This window comes from Hippopotamus amphibius, chromosome 17 (genome assembly GCF_030028045.1).
Source record: "Hippopotamus amphibius kiboko isolate mHipAmp2 chromosome 17, mHipAmp2.hap2, whole genome shotgun sequence".
Classification (NCBI taxonomy): domain Eukaryota; kingdom Metazoa; phylum Chordata; class Mammalia; order Artiodactyla; family Hippopotamidae; genus Hippopotamus; species Hippopotamus amphibius.
In genome coordinates this window covers 40597862-40624725 of record NC_080202.1, presented here as the reverse complement: position 1 = coordinate 40624725, position 26864 = coordinate 40597862, and the positions used below count along the sequence as shown (strand labels likewise).

The 26864-nt window shown below is 53.1% G+C and overlaps 1 protein-coding gene across 1 annotated transcript; it reads left to right on the top strand.

Moving 5' to 3' along the window:
- The first annotated feature begins 16768 nt into the window (after positions 1–16768).
- KRT19 (keratin 19) lies at positions 16769–25509 on the top strand. Its single transcript, XM_057715150.1, has 8 exons — positions 16769–16788; positions 18508–18574; positions 21782–22278; positions 23816–23898; positions 24127–24283; positions 24588–24749; positions 24862–24987; positions 25122–25509. The coding sequence occupies exons 3-8, from the start codon at positions 21859–21861 to the stop codon at positions 25374–25376; spliced, it is 1203 nt and encodes a 400-aa protein (XP_057571133.1). The 5' UTR covers positions 16769–16788; positions 18508–18574; positions 21782–21858; the 3' UTR covers positions 25377–25509.
- Positions 25510–26864: the final 1355 nt, after the last annotated feature.

The window sequence follows — 26864 nt, the reverse complement described above, 5'->3', positions numbered from 1 at the left end:
GATGTTTCTAGGTCTCACAGGATATATGCTCCTGGTTTGCCCAGCTTTCTGTAGCTCCATCTAATGGTCCCACTAAGCTCCACCCCCAGTAGTACTATGAATTGAGGGGCCTGTCCTATTCTGGGAAGGCTGTAAACATTTGGGTTACATTCTCATTCCAGCAGGGATGGTACCGGGAGGAGGGAGGCTGGGCTGACCGCCCGCGGGGCGTGGCGTGGGGGGGGGGGCAGGTAGTTCTGCGGGGAAGGTGCGGCCAGTTTCGCTCAGCTCCAGCTTCCTTCTCAGCTGTGGCTGTAGCGGCCCCTTGTGGCCATTTTGCGCCAGAGGCAACTGAGTGTCAGACAGACAATTTTAGAACTGGGAGGGGAGGTACCTTTCCTTAGATGGCCTCTTTCGCTCCTCTGTTGCCCAGAGAGGGAAAGACACACGCCCAGGGTCACACAGCTAGAATCTGGGTCTTTGGATTTCCAGCACTCTGGGACTCTTTCTCTTGTACCACTCTCAGCTCAGTGCCCATTTGCTCTCCATAGGGAGGCCAGGGAGTAGGCTGGAGTGTAGGGCCTGCGCTTGCCCAGACAGACCCCTCTGACCTTTCCTCTCCTCTCAGAATTGAGCACAGTCAGAGATGCAGAAAGGGGAGGGCCGTCTCAGGGGGCAGGGCGGCGAGTCCGCACGCGGCCCCCAGAGGGCGCTGTGGCGCCGAGTTGGCCTGGTCCCGGGCGCCCGCAGCGCCGGCAGAGCCTGCTCAGCGCGCTGAGGACAAAGGGAGCTGCAGGCGGCTGGGGAGCTTGTAGAAATGGATATAATGCTTATGTCCGCGCACCTGGTCTAGGGTAACCAGTGTTGGAAATGTGGGGGCTGCCGGGTCCCTGCTGGGACGTCAGAGCCCCGCTGTGCCTCGTGAGGCAGGGGCTGGTTTCCCTGGACTCTGGGGCGCAGAGCATGGGGCAGCACTGCTCAGGCTGTCAGAGCCAGCGTGGAGATGGGGCTGACGGGGCCGGGGCTGGTGGGGTCAGGGGCAGGGCAGGGTGTGAGGGATGTAGGGTGAGTCACTTAGCAGCCCAGACCCTGGGAAGGGAAGGGGAAGGCGTGCGGGGGCTGGCCGGGCCTGGCGGCACCAGACACCAGATACCAGGCACCGTGGCAGCCCTGTGGAAGGAGGCGAGGGCCTGGCACCTCGCCAGCCCCACCCCACCAGCTCCTGCCCAGCCCTTGTGCCCCAGGAACAGGGGCGGAGCCAAAGAGGAAATGTGGCTGGGACTTCTCAATGTGGGGGCCTGTGTGGGGAGTGGGGTCCAGAGAACCCGATGGGGGTGAGAGCCAGGCTGCTTTCCTCCGCCTGCTGCCCCTCCCTCCTGCCCGCCCCCCTCGCTAAGGCTTTTCTTCCTGCTCTTCCTGTCCTCATGGCTGGGGGTGGAGGAGGATGCCACGTGGGTCTCTCCCAGCCCTGGTGGAGTCACCATCTAAGGCAGGACAGACCAAAGCTCATGTCCCCACGAGCACCAGGCCCATTGCAGGTGACTTTCCACTTGGACTTGAGCCACACCTGCATGGGTCAGGGTGCCTGCAGGATGCAATGACTCTCGGGGTCAGCTGAATAGACTTTAGAGAAAGAACTGTTTTCGGAGGTCTGGACAGGAGCAGGGATGGGGTAGCAACCAGGGGGGAGCATGGGAGCTGAAGGGCTAGTGGAGAGGGGAGCAGTGTGATGGGAGCTGGTGGGAGCTGAGGCCAGGGAGGGCTGCTCTGCAGAACAGTGACCACAGCTGCCCTGTGGGGGGAGCGTATGCCTGGCCTCTGTCTTCCCTCCTGTCCATCTCCTGCAGCTGCCTCGCACTGGTTGATCCAATGCGGCAGCCAGAGATCAGCCTTCGGAGCACAGAGCAGGGCCAAGAAGGGTGGAGAATAGATCTGGAAGGACGCAGAAGAATTATCAGGGTGGTGGGGACACAAACATAAATAGCCAGACCCTGCCCTCAAGGGGCTCACTGTCTAGTAGAGGAGATGAGAGCCAGCTAACCCTCATCGGGTGGGGAGAGGACAGCCCTGGGAGAGGGTCAGGTAAAGCACCAGATGGGCTCAGAGGAGGGAAGGAGTTGGAGTGGGGAGGGTGCCAGGGGTCACAGAGGCTTGAAGGAGGAAGTGGTGCATTGGTTTCCTATTGCCGCTTGAAAAAGTTACCTCAAACTTAGTGTCTTAAAACAGTGCAATCTTAGTATCTTATAGTTCTAAAGGTCGGAAGTCCGAAATGGGTCTTATGGGCTAAAATCAAGGTGGCAGCAGAAATGTGTTCCTTCTGGAAGTTTCAGGGGAGAATCTGTTTCCTTGTGTTTTCCAGCTTTTAGAGGCTGCCTGCGCTCCTTGGCTCATGGCCCCTTCCTTCTTCAAAGTGCATCTCTGCAACCTCTGTTTCCATGGTCACATCTCCTCTCTCTGACTTTGACCATCTTGCTTCCCTCTTATAAGGACTCTTGTGTTGGCACCAAGCCCATTCAGATGATCCAGGATAATCCCGCCATCTCAAGATCTTTAACTTAATCACATCCTCACAGTCCCTTTCTGCCATGTGAGGTACATAGTCACAGGGCCCTGGGATTAGGACTTGCACATCTTTGGAGGGTCACTATCTGCCTATCACATTGGGCACTTCAGAAGGGATAGGGTTCGAGCTCTGATGGCTGAAGGTGAGGACAGTTCAGGCGGAGGGGATGGCCGAGCGGTGGCAGGGGCGTGAGGACATCAGCAGCTCCTGCCAGCATCTGGTGTCTGGCTGCAGGAAGGTGCGGTTTTGGGGAACAGGCCCAGAAAAGCTGAAAGGCCAGTGCCTGCTCCTTTTCCAAATAGATGGTAGTTGGCCTCTGAGTTGGGGGCAAACATTGGCCCAGAGGGAGGGTGGGGCTGGGCCGGGCCCTGTGGGTACTGGTTAGCATCACTGTTTAGCATTCATTCTACTGCTTTACTGAGGCACCGGTCATGGCCAATTTGGCCTTTGTAATTGTCCCTCAGTGGTCGTTCTCCATTTAGCCCTGCCCCCCTCCCACCCATGCGACCCCAGCAGCTGTCAGGTCTCTCTTCCCCGTGTTCGTGCAGGTCTGGGCTTGTCTCCCCTCCATGGCCTTCCCCAGCCTGTGATCCTCTCCTCCAGCGTCACTCCGCAGACACACTGAACTGCTCCCAGCTCTTGCGTGCCCTGCGTTCACTGGCAAAAATCTGCACCTGCTGAGCAGCTGCCCACGCAGGGCCGGGGAGCTTATCACATTCGATCCTCCTATTGGTGTTAGGAGCTATCAATTATTGAAGGCTCTCCCTGTGCCAGGCACTGTCATTTATCTCGCACAAACCCTCTGAGGTTGGTGCTGTTAGCCCCATTTCAGAGATGAGGAAGCTGAGGTTCTGAGAGGTTTGGTAACTGGTCTTGGAGGACATGGCCTTAAAATAAATAGTGGATCAAACCCAGGCCACATTTTATAAGGGAGGAAACTGAAGCTCGGGGAGGTGAAACAACTGGATCAGGCTAATGAGTAGCTTTTAAACAGAGGTGTGGCGTGTTTCAAAGGCCAGCTTGTCACTGTCCCACTACACAGTCATTCATTAATCTTAACTGCTGCACTACACTGCTTAGCCTCTGCCCTACAGTTATTTGTAAAGAGCTTCCTTCCTCCCGCCTGCACCTCGCCTCCTGTACAGGCCAGGGGCCGGGCCTGGGTCTCTTTCATCTCTGTATTCTGCACCTGGTGCAGGGCCTGGCTCAGAACACACGCGTAGCAGACAAGTGAACGAGACAATGAATGATGCTTTCTGGGTATGGCTTTGGACACAGCTCAGGGAAGCCACCTGCAGCCACTGATATCCAGAGGGGCCACAGTCTTGAGACCCTCCTGGGCCCAGGCTTGGGGTCCCACACCATCCAAATTTCTTGCAGATCTGAAAACCCAAGTTTTTTTTTTTTTTTAAACAAATGTATTTTGTGTGTAGTTTTTGGAAGAGGTACTATGTGCACAATATAGTACCACGTTTAAAAGTACGAAGGACATACGACGAAATGTTAGTCTTCCTGCATCCTTTGAATCCAGTCTCCTAGCTCTCCTCCTAGGAAGCATTCCCTGCCATTACTTTGTTGTGTGTTTGTCTAGAGCTGTCCTGTGCATATACAAATACGTGTGTATCCAAGCTCTTCCCTGGAGCACACATACAAAGGGTAGCAAACTATATTCTTTGCTCTGCCATCTTAGTTTTTCATCTTACAAAATATTTGAAAAGTCTTTTCTATCAGTTCCATATAGAGCTGCCTCATTCTTTTCAATGGTTGCAGACTATTCTATTGTGTCGAAGTATCGTATAATGGATATTTAGATGTTTTCACCTTTCCTATTATAAATAACACTGCAGGGACTTCCCTGGAGGTGCAGTGGTTAAGAATTCGCCTGCCAATGCAGGGGACACAGGTTCGATCCCTGGTCCGGGAGGATCCCACATGCTGCGGAGCAACTTAGCCCATGTGCTGCAACTACTGAGCCTGTGCGCTAGAGCCCGTGAGCCACAACTACTGAGCCAATGTGCCAAAACTATTGAAGTTCATGTGCCTAGAGCCTGTGCTCCGCAAGAAGAGAAGCCACTGCAATGAGAAGCCCGTGCACCACAAAGAGCTAGGCAAAGCCCGCGTGCAGCAGCAAAGACCCAACGCAGCCAATAAATAAATAAATAACTAAATAAATTTATTAAAACAAGTAACACTGCAATGAACATCCTAGGATGTCATGTCATTTTGCATGTGTGCAAAAATACACCTGAAATATAAATATCAATACCTGTAAGAGAAGTTAACGGGTCAAAGGATTATATTTAAAATTTTGATGGAAGTTGGACATCACTGTTCATAGAGTTTATACTGATTTTCCTGCTATCAACAATGGGTGGATTTTTCAGTTCCCCATATGCCCAACAAATAGTAAGCTATCAACCTTTTTCATCTTTACCAATCTGATTTGTAAAAAATGAGAAATCTAGATAGTCTAAATTTGCATTTGTCTTGTGAGTGAGGTTGACCATTTTCATATATCTAAATGCAATTTGTATATCTCAGGATATATTATATGTCTATTCTGGGAAATGTTTGCTCACATACTTGGCTCTTTTTTCCTTCTGGGTTGTTGATCTCTTACTTGGTTACTCGGAGGAACTCTTTAAATGTCTTAAGGCTGTTGGTTGTGGGTTCATGATATAGCTTGCAAATATTTCCCCTTAGCTATTCCTGCAAGTTCTGTAGTGAAAGGCTTCCTGCTTATCTCTTTCCACCTTTGACTCTAGTTATTTGCCAACTTATTTATCTCCTCTGTAACCATCCCTCATATTCCCAGTAATTTTCACTCATATAATCTCATTTAAAGCTTATAACCTCCATGCAAGGTGAAGGTTGATTTTTTTATTAGTGTTGGGAGACAGTTTTCCATGGAAATCTTATATTTGTTCTCATCTTGCAACCAGAGGCACTGACAGCTTTTGCTTTGGTCTGTGTTTTCAAGCGTGTGTTAGTAGTGAACTTTCACCCACACACCTACCGTCAATTAGTCTTTGACAAAGGAGGCAAGAATATACAATGGAGAGAAGATAGTCTCTTCAGCAAGTGGTGTTGGCAAAGCTGGACAGCCACATGTATATCAATGAAGTGGGAACACTCCCTCACACCATACACAAAAATAAACTCAAAATGGTTTAAAGACCTAAATGTAAGACATGACAGCATAAAACTCCTAGAAGCCATAGGAGAAATATTCTCTGACATAAATTGTAGCAGTATTTTCTTAGATCAATCTTCCAAGGCAAAAGAGAGAAAAATAAAAATAAATAAATGGGACCTAATCAAGCTTTGCTTTTGCACAGCAAAGGAAACCATAAACAAAACAAAGAGACAGCCTATGGACTGGGAGAAAATACTTGCAAATGATGTGGCTGACAATTTCCAAAGTAAGCTCATACAACTCAGTATCAAAAAATCAGACAGCCCAATCAAAAAATGGGCAGAAGACCTAGACAGAGACATTTCTCCAAAGAGGACGTACAGATGGCCAACAGGCATATGAGAAGATACTCAACATTGCTAATTACTAAGGAAATTGAAATCAAAACTACAGTGAGGCATCACCTCACACTGGTCAGAACGGCCATCATCAAAACATCTACAAATGATAAATGCTGGAGAGGGTGTGGAGAAAGGGAAACCCTCCTACACTGTTGGTGGGAATGTAAATTGGTGCAGCCACTGTGTAAAACAGTATGGAGGTTCTTTAAAAAACTAAAAATAGAGTTACCATATATATGATCCAGCGATCCAGTTCCTGAGTGTATATCTGAAAAAGACAAAAACTCTAATTCAAAAAGATACATGCACCTCAGTGTTCATGCAGCACTATTTACAATAGCCAAGACGTGGAAGCAACCTAAGTGACCATCGACAGATGAATGGATAAAGAAGATGTGGTATATACACAAAGGAATACTTCTCAGCCGCAAAAAAGAACGAAACAATGCCATTTACAGCAACATGGATGGACCTAGAGCATATTGTACTGAGTAAAAAAAGTCAAAGACAAATATCATATGATATCATTTATGTGCGGAATCTAAAAAAATAACACAAATCAACTTATTTAAAAAATAGAAACAGACTCACAGACATAGAAAACAAATTTAGGATTACCAAAGCAGAAGTAGGGGGAGACAGAAATTAGGAGTATGGATTAACAGATTCACACCACTATATATAAAATAAATAAACAATAAGGATTTACTGTATAGCACAGGGAACTGTATTCCATATCTTGTGATTACCTATAATGGAAAAGAATCTGACAAAATATAGATAACTGAATCACTTCTCTGTACATCTGAAATGAATACATTTCAATTTTTTAAAAAGTAGTAAACTTTCTTGGAAGATAGAGATAGCATCTCCTTCTTGAGCAGAGGCAGGTTTTTTTTTGTAGTTTTGTTTTGTTTTTGTTTGTTTGTTTGTTTTAACTATTCTGTATAAACGATGACAGTTCCCCTGGAGGAAAGATCAGACATGTTTACTTATAACTCATCATACCAGGTTTGGTTTCCCCAAGCTTGGTGTTTCTTAGCGGTGATTCAAACCCATTGTATTTGTGGCAGCCGGCTGGATCAAGCTTTGCTTTGTCCCCTTGGTACTTGGGGTTGGGGGGAGGGCAAGAGGATTAATATGAACATGAAGCTCAAGCTGCTTGCTGTGCAGAGAGTAATGTGGTTCTTTGTCTCTGACCTGGAAGTCTTGTGTCTTCTGCCAGAGGCCACAAAACTGTGGCAGGCTAACTTGTTAGCCTGCGAAAAGAGTGAATCTCAGACCCTTATAGTTCTTTATAATTTGGTAGCTGGGCAAAGTGAGACTTTGTTCATTGGAGGCCCCCAAGGTCATCCAGATAGAAAGCAGCAAAACTGAGCCTGGAACTGGGTGTCTTACTCCATGCCCCAAGTTTTGGCCACGCTAGCACAGCCTTCCCTTGCTAGCAGGTAAGCTGCCTACGACTAGGCTTCTCATGGCTGGTTTATCTTTGGGTCTCTCCCACATCTCCTGCGTGGTTTCAACACAGGAGTTTGAGGGATCTCATTCTGGGGCTAGTGGTTCTCAAACTTCAGTGAAACTTAGAATCACCTGGGGAGTGTATTGAAAATGCAGACATTAAAAATGTAGGCTTACCCCTAGAGATCTGATTCAGTAACTCTGGGGTGGAACCCAGGAATTAGCATTTTAAACAAGCTTCCCAGGTGATGCTGTCCCGAAGGGGGGCGGTGCGTCCAAGGACTACACGCTGAGAGTCACTGCTTTTGTTTGTGAACAACTGCAGCTGCAGGTTTGTGAGCAGAGTGACTTGATCAAAGCTGGCTTGAGACTGATGAGCCTGATGCTGGGGAGAGGCGCTGGCGATCAGCTCTGAGGGCGACACCACCATTGTCTGGACTTGAAGGATGAGGCTAGGGTTATGGTGATGGCAGAGGGAAGGAGTGAAGGAGGCGCTGGGACAGTCACCTGGAATGACAGTACTGTGTTCCCAGCTTCAGGGCACCCTGCTCCCGGATGTCTGACTCATCCAACACTTTGCATGTGTTAAACCTCCTGACTCAAAAACCATCCTTGGCTCCTGCAGGGGAAAAAAAATCAAATGCAGTAGCCTGACCTGCAAGGTCAGGCTTCCTTGTCTGAGTCTAGCCAGCTCTGCAGCCTCCTGATTCTCCTTTGGCACAGAGGTTAGACCAAGCAAAGGGTCAGAACTCCTGAGTTCAAATCCCAACTCTGCCACTTACCAAACTTTAAGCTTAAGCAAGTTGCCCTCAGTTTCCCAGTCAGTAAAATGGGGATATTGCTGTTTGCAACAGGATTGACATCACAGGGGAGCTTTGATGATTTAAACAAGTCAGTGCTTGCTACATATTCGAACAGAGGCAGGCATGTAGTAAGGACTCAATACATCGGGGCTGTTTCTACAGGGTCCTTTCTGAAACTTTCCACCCATCTGTCACCTCGGTGTCTTCACTCTGCTCACTCTGGGCTCTGCTCACTCCCTCCGTCCTCCAGAAGGCCCTCCCTGCTCACCCCAGGCTGTCCTTCCTCTGCCCCTGGCCTGTCACCTGCTCTCCTCGGGAGCCTGCAGTGTTTACCCCTTTCTCTTCTGTGAACTCAGCTCTTCCTCTGGGTGCAGACAGCCTGGATCCAGGGCACCTGCCTGCTTGTCTCAGTTCAGGCAGGAAAGCAGCTCTGTGGCCTCAGGGAGGCCAATTCCCTCTCTGGTCCCCATCTCCTGACTTGCAAACTGATGGAGTTGGGCGAAAGCATCAGTCGTTGAGCTTTAGAAGAGGGAGACCCCTCTGTTCAAGCAAAACCTTACAGGAAGCTGGCCGTGCGAAACCAATGAGAGCAGAGCTGCTTTGGATGGAGGAGGGCGAGTGAGTGTGTATGTGTGTGAGTGTGTGTGTGAGCACGTGATCGAGTGTGGAGAGTGTGTGAGCATGTGTGTGTGCGCATGCGTATGTATAGGTGTGAGTGAGCGTGTGTGCACACCTGTGTGAGAATGAGTGAATGAGTGTGTATGTATGAGTGTGAGTGTGGGTGAGTGTGTGTGAATGTGTGTGTGGTCAGTGGCAGGTCTGCTCCCCTGGCATCTCTGCTGAGGGCTCCTCGGGCCGGACTTGAAAACCCTGGACGAGGAGGCTTCTGCCCTCCCGTCCTACAGGTGTGGGAGTTTCTTGTGATTCATCTCGCTGAGCCTGTGGTGGAGGTTTACTGTATTTCTTAGTGGTCAAGATGAGGGTAAGGACACGGTAAAGTGGGCCTGGCAGGAATGGCAAGTTCCAGGTTCCCAGAGCCTCCCCTCCCCCTCCCTGACGCAAGCCCTTCCTTCTGAAACCCCAGATACAGATCTCTCTGCCTGAAGGGGTTGGTTTGGTTTCTGTGTGCTGGGGGCCTCTCTGTGTGTTTACTGAGCTAGGATTGATATCTTTGCTGGATGGTCTGGTCTCCGCAGGCCCCTGCCCTAGTCCCAGACCAGGCCTGCAAAGGAAGTCCCCACCCACTCCCCAACCTCAGCACATTCCACTGGAGGGGGCCGTGGCCCAGGCAGGGGTGGCGGCAAGGCTTCCTGGGCCTGTGGCTCCGGAGCTGATTCCCCAGCCTTCTCTGGTGGCCGCTGGGAGGACTCAGGCTGTATTTTTTCAGGCACCCAGAGAGGGCCGGGGCTGGCATCCCATAGGTCCTGCCTGGAACGGCAGTGACGTGCCCAAGGGAGCTAATGAGCTTTTGTCCTCCATTAATGGTGTGTGTGTGTGTGTGCAGTGTGTGCATTTGTGTGGTGGGGTGTGTGTGTGTGGTGTGGTGTGGTGTGTGCATTTGTGTGATGGGGTGTGTGTGTGTGGTGTGGTGTGGTGTGTGTGTGTGGTGGGATATGTGTGTGTGGTGGGATATGTGTGTGTGGTGGGATGTGTGTGTGTGGTGGGGTGTGTGTGTGTGGTGGGGTGTGTGTGTGTGGTGGGGTGTGTGCGTGTGTGTGGTGTGTGCGTGTGTGTGGTGTGTGCGTGTGTGTGGTGTGGTGTGTGTGTGTGTGGTGTGGTGTGTGTGTGTGGTGGGGTGTGTGTGTGCGTGTGTGTGGTGTGGTGTGTGTGTGGTGGGGTGTGTGTGTGTGGTGGGGTGTGTGCGTGTGTGTGGTGTGTGCGTGTGTGTGTGTGGTGGGGTGTGTGTGTGTGGTGGGGTGTGTGTGTGTGTGTGGTGGTGTGTGTGTGGTGTGGTGTGTGTGTGTGGTGTGGTGTGTGTGTGTGGTGTGGGGTATGTGTGTGTGTGGTGGAGTGTGTGTGTGTGGTGGTGTGTGTGTGTGTGGTGTGGGGTGTGTGTGGTGTGGTGTGTGTGTGTGGTGGGGTGTGTGTGTGTATGTGTGGTGGGGTGTGTGTGTGTGGTGTGGGGTGTGTGTGGTGTGGTGTGTGTGTTTGGTGTGGGGTGTGTGTGGTGTGGGGTGTGTGTGTGTGGTGTGGGGTGTGTGTGTGTGGTGGGGGGTGTGTGTGTGGTGGGGTGTGTGTGTGTGGTGGGGTGTGTGTGTGTGTGGTGTGGGGTGTGTGTGGTGTGGTGTGTGTGTGTGGTGGGGTGTGTGTGTGTGTGTGTGGTGGGGCGTGTGTGTGTGGTGGTGTGTGTGTGTGTGGTGTGGGGTGTGTGTGGTGTGGTGTGTGTGTGTGGTGTGGGGTGTGTGTGTGTGGTGTGGGGGGTGTGTGTGTGGTGGGGTGTGTGTGTGTGTGTGTGGTGTGTGTGTGTGTGGTGGGGGGTGTGTGTGTGGTGGGATGTGTGTGTGTGGTGGGGTGTGTGTGTGTGTGGTGTGTGTGTGTGTGGTGGGGTGTGTGTGTGGTGGGGTGTGTGTGTGGTGAGGTGTGTGTGTGTGGTGGGGTGTGTGTGTGGTGTGTGTGTGTGTGTGGTGGGGTGTGTGTGTGTGGTGGGATGTGTGTGTGTGGTGGGATGTGTGTGTGTGGTGGGGTGTGTGTGTGTGGTGGGGTGTGTGTGTGTGGTGGGATGTGTGTGTGTGGTGGGGTGTGTGTGTGTGGTGGGGTGTGTGTGTGTGGTGGGGTGTGTGTGTGCACGCACACGCACGCTCACACCTTGGGCGGGCTGCGTTCTCTCTCCCAGTTGACTGTCGGTTGACCAAAATGCCCCTTGGATACCAGGCCCCTGGCAGAGGAGCGGGCCTCAGCTGTTCTTTCTCTGGGCGAAGGGCATCTCCGCCAGCAGACCCCAGACCTGGGGGCCTCCTTTGTTCCTAGCTTCTGGCCCCCCGCCCCGTGTTATGGGATTCTTTGTGGTTTCTGCTTAATGAATGTTTATCCTGCAGCCGGCTGGAGCCAGGAGGGACCAGAAGAGCCAAGAGGAGCCAGGAGGGGCCCGGAGGGGTCAAGGCTCAGCGTTCTGTCTCCAAGGCAGCTCTAAATTCCAGCCGCTCTCAAGAATGTATCCCCACCCCCAAACACACACCCTTCCACCTGCCCTCCTCCCTGGGGGAGAAGCAGTTTTTCCAGGAACTCGGCTAACCTGACCACCCTTCCCCCAGTCTCGGGCCCCACTTGCCAGCGTGAGGCCAGCGGAGCCTGGGGCAAGTCAGAATTGAGAATATATAAACACCCTCCACCCCCAATCATAGAGGCGATAGGCGTTCTTTGTTGCTCTGTTGAAATTTTGGAAAACGCAGGTTCTGGTCAGAAATCACCTCCCTACTCCTGGCCCTGACGGTGGGCTCCGTGGGGGCAGGGTCTGCGTGGACACAGCCTTTGTCTTTCCCCCTCCCTCGCTGGGCATCAGCGCTGGCAGACGTGGGCACAGTGAGTGCTTGGTGAGTAGAACCCAATTAGAACCTAATGCTGCCAGGACTTCTTCCAAAGCAGACCCAGGGATGAGCCTGGGGGGTGACCACTGGCCTTCTGGGGTGGGGATCAGATAAGCCACGGCTCCAGACCAGTCCCCCGACTGCAGTGCAAATCCCAGCCTCAGGCCCCAAGCTAGGAGCCATCCTGGGTGCCTCTCCTTCCCTCGTGCTCCTCCACGCGATCCTATCAGCTCCAACTGTTGGCTCTGCATCCAGCATTTGCCCCACATCAGGCCACGCCTCACCAACCTCTCACATCTCCTCAGAACCAGCCCCAAGCTTCTCTTGCCTGGACTTTGTAGGAGTCTCTTATCAGTTCTCCAGCTGCCTCCCTTGGCTCTGGTCTGTGATCTGGAGAGCGGGATCAGGGATCCCAGGGCTCCCCTGATCAAAGCCCCTCTACTGTCAGAACAAAGCCCGGCTCCCTAATAAGACTGCTGACCTGTGTGCCTGGCCTCCTCCGGGCCTCCCCTCCTGCACGCCCGCCCCTGGCACCTTCCTCTCAGCTGCAGGCACTCTTCCTCAGGGAGTCTGCCTCTGCTGTGCCCTCGGCCCGGTCCCCAGGGATCTGGAGGCTCCTTTGCCTGGCTCGGGTCTCTCTGTCCATGTGCACCTTCTCAGAGGTCTTCTCTGCCTCCCTTCCATGCATGCTCCCCCCCCTCCCCCCCCGCCATCACCCTTCACCCTTCACTGCTTCCCTGCTTTGCTTCTCCCCATGTTAGCGGAAGTTCATGTGCCCAATACCCGGGGAGGCCAAACACACTAAAATGTCGGAGTTTGGAGCAGAGAAATGTTTATGGCAGGGCCCTGCAAGGAGACAGGTGGCTTGTGCCCTGTGTTCCCAGGAAGGGTATCAGCAAAGCATTTTTAAAAGCCAGGTGAGGGAGAGGGGGTCCCAGGGTATGTGATCAGCTCATGCATCTCTGGTTGGCTGCTGGTGAGGGAACAGGGTGGTGTCACAGGGGTTTTAACATTATCAGTCCTTCAGCTCCAGGAGGCCTGGGGCTATGGGCTCACGGTCATCAAGTAGTTAACATCTTCCATTTGGAGGTGGTGGCGGGGGCGGGGTTCACAACTGTAAAACAGCTCAGGAAATGTGCATCAAATGCTCTTATCTAGGTAATTCGGAGAGGAGCTGGAGCAGGATATGCGGGAAGGTCTGTACCAGGAAGGCTGCATGGAGTTCCACTTGTGGGACCCTCACTCCTAGAACCACAATGTCTGCCCCACCCAGAAGGAAAGCTCAGGAGGGCAGGGAGATTTTGACCTTTTTTTTTTTTTCTAGAAGCCCAGTCTGATAGGTGACTGGCACATAAGAGGGTGGTGTGTAATTATTGGTGGAACGAAAACAAAAAAGTCTTCTTCCTTTTTTTCATCTTTTCCAGCAAATAATTATTAAGCGTTTACCAGTGCTGACATCAGCCTGGGGCTTGATGCAGAGCGGAAGCTCTGTCTAGCTGAGAAGACAGAGCCAGGGCGAGTGATGGGGTGAATCTGGGGGTTGGGGTGGGGGAGGCTGTGAGAAACTGGCCCTGCCTGCGCGGATCAGGCAGGCGTCCCAGAGGAGGTGATGCCCACGCTGAGCGCTGAAAGGGGAACCAGAGTTACTGGCATCCAGGTAAAGGGAGGAGGCAGGTGAGAAGGGAGGATGCTCCAGGCCTGAGGGAGGGCCTGCTCCCCTCCTGGAGGGCAGGGATGTGGCGGCTCTCATGGCCACGTGTCAGCCTCTAGTGCACAGCAGGTGTTCGGGGAAAATGTCGAGATAGCTCGTGTCCAGGAGACACACCTGATTCTGGGGAAGACAATTTCACTTCCTGGACAGGAACCTTGCTGCGGGGAGGTCAGCAAGGGCTCTATAGGGTTCACAGGATCAGCTTAGAAATGGAAAGGATCCCACGTTCTGGAGTCTCTGCCCCTGAGGGAGGCAGCGCTGGTTCCCTTGAGGACGCTGGTGGGAGGGAAGTTAGCAGAAGACCAACCAAGGGACCACGGTGAGCTCTAGGATATCAGGGCAGGCATGGGACATTTTTCTTTCTCTCTGTCCCCAGTCTGGCCCTCCCGGTGCACCAGCGCAAGTGGTACGGGCCGAGGTTTGGCACAGAAACCCAAATGGGGCCCAAGTAGCCCAGAGTCAAGGCAGAGGCAGAGAGCAGCACCCCGGCTAAGTGGCCGGCCAGGGCCCTCCATGTATTGGAGAGGAGCTGAACCTGGTCACGTAGACTTAGCCCTGTGCGAAGGGCAGGGCAGGGAGAGGCCCGTCCTGTCTTCCCGGGTTGTGGAATGTGGCACCTGCGGGGAGGCTGACCCTCTCCCTCCCCCACTGGCCTGGACCTGGGGCGGTTCCCTAGGACTCAGCGCTCCCTCCCCTCCCCCAAGCTTGGCCCTGGTTCCCGTCAGGCTGGTTTTTCCTCCCCCAGGGGACTGCATGCGGAACACCAGGGGTCATCCTGGCCCAGCCTGCTGTGTGCCACCTTCTCTGGGTTCCCGCTTGTGGGAAGCGGCAGCGATGAGCTGCTGCAGAGGGAGCCGGACCTGGGCTGGGGGAGCTCCCACTCACACTGCTGGCCTCCGTCCCGTGACACCACCCACTTGGCCTGGGGCAAGTTGCTCGTAGCATGGCCAGTCATTTCTTCATCCTTTACTCTCCATCATCACTCCTGGGACTAAGCCCAGGCCCGCTTTATCTCTATTGGGGACTATCTCCACAGACCTGACGCACCTGGTTTCCCTACCCCTGGCCATGCCTCGCTCATCCCATCAACCCATTCAACACATGGAACCCACGGCAATTTCTAAAATGAAATTGACCACATCGCATCCTTGGTTGAAATGACTTCCCACTGTCTTCAGGATGAATCAGCTCCTTGGCTGAGCTTACAGCCCCATGTGACGTCTTCCCTGGCCTCGCCCCTCCCCCACATGCTCCGAACCAAAGAGGTCTTTCAGCCTCTTGCTCTAGGGTGGTGCCTCTGTGAAACATCTCGCCCCCAGGCAGAAATGAGGGCTCCCTTCCTTTGCCCCCACCTGCCCCTGCATAGGAACAATTCTCAGCACCCACACACAGGATTGCACTGATATTTGTTTGAGGTCCAAGTGCGTACTGGCTCCATAGTTCTAGAGTGGCCCACATCGGGGCTGCTCCTTCCAGCACCCCTAGAAACCCCCCAGTCGTTTCAGAAAGTTCCCCCAAATGCCTCCCATGTTGCAGGCTCAGGTGGGGGTCACTCCTGCTCCAGCCCACCCATCCACGTGCATTACCTGGGGAGGCTGGCTGCCTGTCATGAGAACCCCCGGGTCCCTGCCAGAGGGCGACACTGGATGTTCCTAAGGCTTCCAATGGTTGGGGACTGGGAATAGAACGGACCTCCCCCCACCCCCCGCCGCCCCGGCAACCCAGATTCAAGTCATCCAAGCTGAAGGAGCCCTCCTGCACCCAGCCTCTTGAAATGTTCTATCGCAGGACTTCCTGCGGGTTCAGTGGATAAGACTCTGAGCTTCCACTGTAGGGGGAATGGGTTGGATCCCTGGTCAGGGAACTAAGCCCATGCACCACAACTATTGAGCCTGTGCTCTAGAGCCTGTAAGCCGCAACTACTGAGCCCATGTGCTACAGCTATTGAAGTCCACTCGCCTGGGGCCCATGCTTCACAACAAGAGAAGCCACTACAATGAGGAGCCTGTGCACCACAATGAAGAGTAGCCCCCGCTCGCAGCAGCTAGAGAAAGCCCGTGTGCGGCAACGAAGACCCAACACAGCCAATAAATAAATAAATTAAAAAAAAAAAATTCTGTCGCCTTCTCTTTTCTTCCCTTCTTACCCTCTTGCTTCATAAAGAGGGAAAAATCAGAGCAAAGGACCCAGGGGTAGGGGCAGAAGCCTAGAAACCTTTTGTGGGGGGCTCTCTTTTCCCCACTTCTGCTGCTCCCCTTTCCAAAACTTCCTGTCTCCTTTCCTAACTCAAGACTAGAGGGATTTCCCAGGTGGCACAGTGGTTAAGAATCCACCTGCCAATGCAGGGGACACGGGTTCAATCCCTGGTTTGGGAAGATCCCACATGCCACAGAGCAACATAGCCCCTGCGCCACAGCTACTGAAGCCCACACGTCTAAAGCCTGTGCTCTGCAACAAGAGAAGCCACCACAATGAGAAGCCCTTGCACCACAACTAAGAGTAGCCCCCACTTGCCACAACTAGAGAAAGCCCACTTGCAGCAATGAAGATCCAACACAGCCAATAAATGAATAAATAAATAAATTTAAAAATAAATTAATTAAAAAAGACTGGAATGTCAGTGTGTATGAGTAGGGACACAGAGGTTGGTGGTGTGTGTACAGGGACGGGAAGAGGGATTTACTATATGAAATGTGGCCAGTTCTAAATGTCCATTATATGGTGTTTCCTAAGAAATTATTCTTAATTAGCAATTAATCATTTTTAATTAACAAGTAATACACAAATACACTCTTGTAAAAATTACAGTAGCAGAGACAAGCTTGGGTTCCCCTACTATCCTTCAATCAGCTTCTCTCCAAGGAAATTTCTGTTGTCAGTCTGGTGTGTTTCTTTCCTTATTTATGTGCTTATATGCATATTCATATGCACTTGTAGAAATATCATCTTTTAAGTGTATGTCAGCATTAATTGTATGTATTGCTCTCCCACTGCTTTTATTTTACCCAACAACTGGTTCTTTAGGATTCTCCACCTCACTAAATATTGACATGACTCATTCTGTTTAATTTCTTCTCACATGTGAATGTTACATAGTTTACTCAACTGTCCCCCTACCTGTGGTTGTTTCCATCTTTCCTTTGTTACAAATAATGCTTCAGAGAGTATCTTTTTACATGTTTCCCTGAATATACGAGCAAGGTGTTCTTTGGGGTAAGTATGGAAGAGTGGAACTGGGGCTTGCAGAGTGTGTGCATTTTGTTTTAATGAAAGACACTGCCAAACCGCCCTGCCAAGTGGTTGCTGCAACCAGCTTCCCACTAATGTGTTTGAGGGAGTTCACTTGCCCACACCTTCCCTAGCACTTGACATTATCAAACTTTGTAATTTTCCAGTCTAATGGGGAAGAGTGAATCTCCCATCTTCTCCTGGTTGCCCTTGGTTGGGCTGGGGATCTGAGATGGACACTTGGTGCTGGTTTTTGTTTTTGTTTTTTTGCCCATGGGTCATAGTTTCCCAACTCCTACTTTATTTTTTAATTTTATTTTATATTGGAGTATAGTTGATTAACAATGTTGTGTTAGTTTCAGGTATGCAGCAGGGTGATTCAGTTAGACATGGACATGTATCTATTCTTTTTCAAATTAATTTGGTGCTGTTTATGGAAACTTCTAGCCAGTCCTGTGCACAGTCGCATCTTCTACTTCTCCTTTCAGGGTCCCTGGTGGCCCAATTCCCGAGCTTCTGGGTTTCATGTTGAGAATCTGCTTGCTTCTGTGGATTGCTTCCCCTCCCCTCCCCTCCTTGTCCCCTCCCTACGCTCCCAAGCCCTAGGTCTCAGCTTCCTCTTGTCCACTTTTAGTTACCATTTTCGAGCTTTAAAATTTTTGTGGCCATTTATCATCGTCTGTTGTCTCTTCTTTTTTTCTTTTAAAATCGGCCTTTACTGTCAGCTTAACAGCGTTTTAGAAAGGAGCAAAAATTAATGTGGTATTCAATCTACCATTTCATCAAAACGAATGTCTCTATAATCCCCTGCCAGACTGTCAGCCTCTTAGAGGCAGGAAAGGCTTGTATTTACTTCTGTATCCTAGCATCTAGCATCTTGCCTGGCAAATGGGGGACAGGACTTGGTACACGTTCGCTGAATGGAGGGGTGAGTAAGAAAGTACCTGAGCATCTCATGCTGATGGTCCTTGGGAAGGGGATGGTGCTTAGGGAAGGGTTACCAACTTACCTGACAAGCAAGTTCATGAAGTCTTGCATTCTTTTCCTTTCTCTCCTTCAGTTTACGACTTCTGCTCTGTTTACATACATAAGCCCATCTCATCTTCGAGGATGAACTTTGAGCCTTGTTTGTATGATCCACTAACTGACCAAATAGATACTTGTGTACCCAAGCAGGGAGGACAGTTAGGACCTTGGTAGATGACACTATGCCTTTCCCAACTTGAACACCCTTTCCCCAGACCAGTGAAAGCAGGCACCTTGAACCCCAACCCATGAGAGGAGGGACAGCGTTAGTGGTTGGGACTGTAGCTTTAGGGGGTTGAAGATCTGGGCTTGAATCCTGGGTCCACTATGTACTTGTGTGACTTTGGTCAAGTTGATAACCTTTTTGAGCCTCAGTTTTTTGGTCTGTGAAATGGGGATGATACTATTTTAAGTCACAGGATGAGTTGAGATAATGTATACAAAGTGTCTAACCTAGTGGCTGGCACAGTAGATGCTGGCTGTTGTCACTGTCACCTTCGTCATCACCATTGTCGCCATTATGTTCATCGTTGCTACACCATTTCATTCCTCTTAGGGACTAGGACTCTCACTTCTTTCCAGTGGTCCCCAACCACTATTTCATATCCTCAGGGATGATGAAAACTCCCCTACCTCGAATCTCTCCCCTCTGGGAACTGCAATCTGCACTTGCTCTAGGGTAATGAAGATGCAGAGAGAACTGTGGGCCTTAGGACTTGGACACAAGTTAGCCATGTGACCTCAGGTGAGTCACTTTGCCTCTCTGAGCATCCTTGGACTGGATCAGCTTTTCTTGTGACATGGATTATTAATAGGAATTACCTGACCAAAGACTCCACGGTCCAGTATATTTGGGAACTGCGGATTAAACGAAGTTAAATAATAATACTTATAATAATATAATACACACGTACATATAATACATTATATATAATACAATGATAATGCTAAGTATTTATCGTGTTACATTATTATTATTAAATAGTACATTACTATCTAATAAGCATCTATGTAACCACTGAAACAACTCCAGGAACTAGGTTATTAACATTATTATTATCACTCCTATTTTACAAACGAAGGACTGAGGTTTCCACAGCCTTTGGTATGGCATGTTGTGAATTTCTGAAAGGGAGTGGGGACAGCAGTGTTTCTGATCCTATCTGACAGTGGACCCCCTTTTCCCGCAAGGGTGTCGTGGGGCTGCAGCTCTGCAGAAACAAGCTGGGGGACGGCTGACCAGTTTCCTCTCTGGGATCCCTTCATGCTCAAACATTCCCTTCTCATCACTCCTGACCCTGTGTGCCCCTCCCCTGAAGACTGCAGACCCCCAGCCTGGAGATCAGGACTTGGGAAAGGAGCTACTCAGATCAGGTTCTGCAGGCTCTCGCCTTCATGCAGCCAGAGGCAGATCAAGGATTCTGCTCATGGGCAGTCTGTTTACTGAATGGGAACCTCAGCTTGATTCCTCAGTTCCATCTCTGGGGAGGACAGCCTTTACAATTTGTTCTCTTGAGTTCTTGATGTGGCAGAGAAGTGTTTAAAAGCCACACAGCTCGTGGTGGAAGGTGCTAGGCACTGCTCTGGCCAGAGAGTGGGAGCAGGAGATGCTCCCAGATTCCACCTGCAGTTCAGTCTGGGCCTGAGTGTCTTTGGAGTTAGCCTAGGATTTTGGAAGAAAGAGACCCAAAGGAGTTGTTTTGGAGCTGGGACTTCCTTGGAAGGGTGAGCACAGCCTCTGTTGCACTCAGGAACCCAGGCCATGGGGCTGAGGGTTAAGAGGTCGGAAGCCAGAATCTGACAGTCTGGCTATGGACCCCCAGCAGATCACTGTCCCTCTAGTAGCTTCTGTTTCCTCATCTGTAAAATGGGGATAAGAATACCTTTTCCCCTGGCCTGCTGTGGGGATCCACTGAGATCTGAAAAGGCTTTGTAAACAGTACTACCCTGCAGTCAATTGTTCTTATGGCTCTGGGACAGGGGGCTGGGACTCTAAGCTTTTCTGAAGTTTAGTGAACTCACAACCCCTTCATCTTTGGAGGAGAACTGTTGGTCCTATGCTTTGTTTCCTCATGCAGATTCCCTTCCCAAACCCTCCTATTAGGCCACAGAAGCAGAGATCCCAGCTGGGGTTTGGTGTGCTAGCAAGTACCTGGCTAATCTCTCCCTTCCCCCACCTGGAGCAGGCCTCCTCCTCAGGGCCAAACAGTGACTCACATCAGACCCTCCCTGGTGGCTACAACCTTTGTGAAGGCCCAGCCACACCCTGCTTTCAGGGCTGGCTTTGAGTCTACTTCCCTCTTGGAGCCCCAGGACCCACTTGCAGGTCTGAGTCACTCGTTTAAACGGCCTCAGGCTGGCTTCCTAGTGGCTTGGGGCTGCTTCTGGTGGGTTACATGTGCATGCATGGGTGTGTGCGTGTGTGTGTGTGTGTGTGTGTGTGTGTGTGTGTGTGTGTGTGTGTGTGTGTGTAGGGGGGTGTTGCTGCCCCTGTTCCTGGATAAACTGGTGGCCAGAAGATAGTTTATTGGCGACTGGTTTCAGAGGCTGGGGAAAAGTCGTCACTGATGATAAGCCCAGAGGAGGGCTAAGATTTCGCAGGAAATGGAGGGTAATTGGTCCATCTTCCGAACACCCTATCAAAGGCCACTGGGCCTCTGTTCTTAGATTGAGTGGCTGCTCTCATGTAAGGATGGGAAGGAACTGTGGGGACAATTCTGAGGAGGGGTGAGGTCGCTGGGGACAGGAACTGGGGTGAGGTTGCTTCAGGGCCATGCAGTGAGTGGCAGACAGGGGCCTCCAAGGAGATCAAAATGATTGAGCTGGATGAAGAGCGGGGCTAGGAGCTGTGTGCAGAGCAGAGGGGCTCCTTCCTCTATTATTGAAACCCTACTTTGTGCGTGGGTGCCCCCCCCAGCAATCCATTCATTCACCCACGTACTAGGACAGACTGTTAGGCACAGGAGGATTGAGCCTCTGACACCCTCCTCGGAGATGCTCAGGAGGAGGGAGGGATTCCATCCTGTCTCTGGGTGTAGGTGCTAAAAGTCTCATGGGTGAGGTACTCGCCTCCCTTAGGTTCAGGTGTCTCACCACAGCATCATTAAAGTGCTTCAGTAAGTCTGTGCTGAATGTATGCTTTTGGGTTTGGAGGGTAGAGATTTGTCCTGTTGAGGGGAGAGTCGCTGAGGGGGGGGTCAGCCCCCGGGACGGGGGGGGGGGGGGGTGGTCAGGCAGAAGGTGCCTTTCACGGTCCAGCTGCAGAACCCCTCCTAGCAGCAGCTCCCAAGAGCCTATTGTCACTTTGGGGCTTTGTATGGTCACAGCAGGGTGAGGCGGCTTTGTCTCAGGAGGCTTGGGAAGTTTCAGCGCAGGGCACCTCATTTGGGGGACTGAGGAGGAGTCTGGGTGTGGGTGATCCCCAAGGGGCAGGTTCTGAGAGGCTGTAATCCCGAGTGGGGCGTAGGTATCAGGTGAATGTACTTTGGTGGGGTTAATTTTGATCACAAGGAAGCGGCTCAGAATATGATAGGGGGACTCTGAGTGAGTGATCACTGGGGGCGGGGGGACTGACATCTAGGAGTGTACTCTCAGAAAAATTCCTGCGTGTGTGTGTGTGTGTGTGTGTGTGTGTGTGTGTGAAACTCTGGGTGATCTTAATGCGGGAGGGCCAGCATGTGAATTGCGGGGATGTCTAAGTGTGTGTGTGGTGGGGGTGAGTGTGCTAGCGGGGTGTGTGGTTGGGGCTTGGAGTGGGCTGGGGTGGGGCAGCTCTCTGGAGGGCAGGCGCCTCTGGCTCCCGGGAGGGGAGAGTTCGAAGCAGAGCCGCCAGGAACTGACCAATGGGGAGAGCGCCCGTATTTGCACTCAGGAGCCTGCACATTCCTGGGCGCTCAGATATCCGCCTGACACCGTCTCCCCTCCCCTCCCCCGCCCGCCCCGGGCATAAAAGGCGCCAGGTGAGGGCCTCGCCACTCCTCCTGCCGACCGCAGCCACTCCGACCGGTGTCGCCCGCGTCCTCCTTCGCCATGACTTCCTACAGCTATCGCCAGTCGTCGGCCACCTCGTCCTTCGGGGGTCTGGGCGGCGGCTCCGTGCGCTTCGGGGCGGGAGGCACCTTCCGCGCGCCCAGCATCCACGGGGGCTCGGGCGGCCGCGGCGTGTCGGTGTCCTCCGCCCGCTTCGTGTCCTCGTCCTCCTCCGGGGGCTACGGCGGCGGCTATGGGGGCGCCCTGGGCAGCTCCGACGGGCTGCTGGCGGGCAACGAGAAGCTCACCATGCAGAACCTCAACGACCGCCTGGCCTCCTACCTGGACAAGGTGCGCGCCCTGGAGGAGGCCAACGGCGACCTGGAGGTGAAGATCCGCGACTGGTACCAGAAGCAGGGGCCCGGGCCCGCCCGCGACTACAGCCACTACTTCAAGACCATCGAGGACCTGCGGGACCAGGTGGGCGGCGGCCCAGCCGCGGGAAGTGCACCTGCCGCGGGTACCTGAGCCCCGCCCGCTGGGCGAGGCCCGAGGCGGGCGCGGCGGGTGCCCGAGCCATCTCCCGAGCCACCGCCCGGCCGGGGCGGGAGCGGGCCCGTTAGCATGTGGGAGGGCCCGCAGGGTGGGGCCGAGGGAAGCGAGCGGGTGAGGAGCAGCAGGACCGTGGGGCAGGGAGTGGAGGCCTGTGGGGAGGAAAGGGGACGGGGATTTGGGGGGCGGGTTAGTGTGCAGGGCTGGAGGGCGGGAGGAAGAAGGCGCGTGGGTAGGCGAGGCCTGGGAAAGAGGGTCGGAAGGGGTGGGAGGAGAGGAGGCACGCTGTGGGCTGCCCTGAGGTCTGGACCTGAGTCGCTGTGGCAATAGGGAAACGCAAGAATTTGGCCAGGGAGGAATCTGGTCCGCGGCCGGGTCAGACCTGCCTTGTGCTGCCCCCTGGGTGGGGCCTCTGCATTCCTTTTCTCTGGCAAGGGCGGGTCTGGTTTCCATCACGCTCAGGCTGAAGCCCCTCCCCCTCCCAGGGGGCCAGTTGGGGCTTTGCCAAGCTCCAGGATGAATGGGAGAGGCCAACTATGGCCCCTGGTCAAGAAGGGACATATGCTGTGGCCCCTGGACTGGGTAAAGGAGGGACGAATGCCGAGCTTGTGAAGACCTCAATGGGGAGGCCCAGTGCTCTGTGGGTGGAGACCCCCCAGGTCCCAGCTACAGCCTCTTGCTGGGGGGCCCTCAGGGTCCTTCAGGGTAGGGCTTGGTCTCTGCCCACAGGGAAGAGCTGGGAGCTGGGAGCTTGGTCCAGAAGAAAAGTTTCAGAAGCCAGTGGGACATTTGACAGCCTCACATGTTGGATCTCCAAACACACAGCCCCCACAACATAGCCCAGGACCCACCCGGTGCCTGGCGTGGTGCTGGGTTCCAGGGGCCTAGACTGGAGGGGGGAGATGAGGGAGAGCTAGAGGTGTAAACAACGAGGATAGTGCTTTCACACTTTAGAAGTTGTCACATTCGCTAGGGAATACATTTTGCCTGAAAGAGGAGGTGCAAAGTGCCAGCACATAATAGATGCTCAGCAAAAGGCATTCCCTTCCCTGAGACAGAATGTGGTTTGAGTGGGGGTCGGACCATGGGGTAACAGAACCCCTGTGCTCCCTGCATCTGGTTTGCGGATTGCTAGAGGCTGCCTCCCTAAGAGCATTTAGAGTTTCCCTGGGGACAGGTCTTGGAGACTTGCCCCAGACTTACCTCCCTGCTCTTCCTGCCCATCTCCTACCCCCTGGCTCAGCCTCCCTGGCAGTAGTTTCTCCTGCTCCAGCTCCCGGGCCTGGACTGATTCCAAGGCCTCCCAGAGAGCAGGCTGATGGGCGGCTTGGGGTGGCTGGGGCTTTGGTCTCCGGGGGGCTGGGGCATGTGTACTCCTTTGCTCCTCTCTCTCCTCTGGGATGAAAGTGGGTGGACAGTGCCCATATGTTGAACTGGTGCCAATCTCCTGCCTTCCGCCCTCCAGATTCTTGGTGCCACCATTGAGAACTCGAAGATAGTCCTTCAGATCGACAATGCCCGTCTGGCGGCAGACGACTTCCGAACCAAGTGAGCGTCTCTGCCTGGGGGGCTGCAGAAGCCAGAGCAGGGCAGGGGGGAGATCTCAGCCCTAATGGGGCTCAGGGCCATGGGGGGAATGGACTCTGCCCTCACCCACCCCAGCTGGTCTGAAGCACACCCCCCTCCCCCATGGACCCTCTGAGCCCAGGAGAGGTAGGGACGTCTTCAGAGGTGCAGAGGAAATGCCGGCCTGACTGCAGGTCCTTCCTCTGAAAGGTTTGAGACGGAGCAGGCCTTGCGCTTGAACGTGGAGGCCGACATCAACGGCCTGCGCAGGGTGCTGGACGAGCTGACCCTGGCCAGGACCGACCTGGAGATGCAGATTGAGGGCCTGAAGGAGGAGCTGGCCTACCTGAAGAAGAACCATGAGGAGGTGGGTCTCAAGCTGGGCCCCCCATCTATCCCAGCCCAGCTTCCCAGAGCTGAGCACTTTTTTATCCTGTATCCTCTGACGTGGGCGCATTTGCTGCACCCTTGACCTGACTCTTAATGTGGAGGGTGGCTCCCAAGGGTTCCAGCAGAGGATGGTGGTGACCCTGTCTGTCCCCTGGTGCTGGCTCCTAGGTCTGCACCTGAAAACCAGCCCCTTATGGCCTGGGGGATGGAGGAAGAGTGACGTGACTTAGGCCCAGCAGGCTCTGGGCCCCGACATGCCCATCTCTGGTGTATCTTTCCAGGAAATCAGTGTCCTGAAGGGCCAGGTGGGTGGCCAGGTCAGTGTGGAGGTGGATTCCGCTCCGGGCATCGACCTAGCCAAGATCCTGAGCGACATGAGAAGCCAGTATGAGGTCATGGCTGAGAAGAACCGGAAGGATGCTGAGGCTTGGTTCACCAGCCAGGTATGGAGGGGTAGGCAGGTACCCCTTAAGGAGGTGGCAAGGAGAGCGGGTTTAATGCCCTCAGGCCAGGGTCTGACTCAGTGCTTATTTCCTCTGCCTCCTCTCACTGCAGACCGAGGAGCTGAACAGGGAAGTCGCTGGCCACACGGAGCAGCTGCAGATCAGCAAGACGGAGGTCACTGACCTGCGGCGCACCCTCCAGGGTCTGGAGATTGAGCTGCAGTCTCAACTCAGCATGGTGTGTGCCTTCTGCCCCGTGGGATGCACACTCGTGTCCTTGTGGCCTTGGATAGCCTGGGTGGTGGCAGCTGTGTCCATGCCCTCTCTGGGCACCAGGCTCCGCTGAGTCTCCTTCCCTCTCTCTGCCCTCAGAAAGCCGCCCTGGAAGGCACACTGGCAGAAACGGAGGCTCGCTTCGGAGCCCAGCTGGCCCAGATCCAGGCGCTGATCAGCAGTATCGAAGCCCAGCTGAGCGACGTGCGTGCCGACACCGAGCGGCAGAACCAGGAGTACCAGCACCTCATGGACATCAAGTCCCGGCTGGAGCAGGAGATTGCCACCTACCGAAACCTGCTGGAGGGCCAGGACGCCTATTACAACAATCTGTCCACCCCGAAGGCCCTCTGAGTCCTGCAGCCTCCTGGCCTTCCTGCTCTGATGCAGAGGGATTCTCCTGGGTAGGGGTGTGGGAGGGGAGGGGCCCTTACCCCTGGCTCTCCCGCTGATCTGCCAATAAAACTTTATGGCCCAAGGGAGGAAGGACATTGGGTTTGTTATTTCAGCCCATGGAGGTGGGCCAGGCCTCGGCACTGTTTAGGTTTTATTGTTTAGGTTTCATTTGGACCAGAGTCCACCCTGTCCTAGGAAAGGGAGGGGAAGGTGCTCACCAGCTCCAACTGTTATGGTAATTCCTGTTTGCAGAAGTCTTCATTTATCTCACCTGTTCCCTAAAAACAAGCTCATTACATAAACATTGCTCCCATTTTACAGAGGGATAAACTAAGGCTTGGAGAGGTGAGGTGGTTTGTTGTATACATAAAACTGTCCTAACACATGGCAAAGTTGGGATTTGAAACTGTGGTTTTTGCTTCCAGATTTAGTTTTCTTTCCACTGTAGTCCCCACCCCCCCAAGGGTTGGTGTGTGTGTATCTGTAATTAATGTTTACTGAGCACCTACTAAATGCCATTTAATCAAACAACCATAAAAGGTAGCATGAGTTATATCCTACAGAGTAGGAAACAGTCTCAGAGAGGTTAAGTAACTTGACCAAGACCACACAGCGACTACATGGGAGAGCTTGGGCCAGAATCTGCATTTCTTGATTCTTAAGCCACAGTGCCACCTCTGCATCCCTGTCTCCTAGGATGACACTGCTTGTGCCATTTCCTTGGTACATTCCAGTCTTGCTCTGTGTGAAGGCCTAGAACTGAGATCCTCCGATAAGCTTCTCCACCTAAATGAAGGAGGAACTGGGGCTTTGGGGCCAGGGGGCGGGCATCAGCTCAGAGGCAGGCTGGAGAGGGCACCCGCAGTGTGCAAGCACTGACACCTCCATCCATCCCCTGGCAGCCCTGTGTAAGCCCCTTACGCCCACCAGCCCATACCTGGGCCCAGAGCCCGGAATAGGACCCAGCTGTGACCCAGACCTCCCACGCAGACCCCCAAACTGGCTTGCCTGGGGCTGGTCCTGGGCCCGCAAAGGAACACACATCTCAGCTTCCTGGTACAACTCTGTCCTTGGGTGGGTATAGTCCTGCCCCTGTGGTTTACAGCTCAACTGCCAAGAATGGAGGCCAATTAAAGGTACATGTCGCACTTTTCCTAGTTGAGAGGTTCAGGCTGAGTGGGTCTTTTCAGGCCCCGTGGATCTATCTGACAGCAGGCCGACCCTGTGAGGGAGGGGGCCAAGTGAGGCAGAAGGTCTTCTGTAGGGGGACAGACCAGTGCTTGCTGCCACCTGTGCTCAGCACTGCACTCAGGAGGTCTGGTCCCTGCCATACCTGGTGTTCATTCTGAAGGAGGTGCTTTTCTTGCAATTTTCCTTGGGCCTTGGTAGGCTCATTAGCTTACTCCAAATCACAGGCTTCCCCTGCCGTAGCCCTGGGCCAGGAGC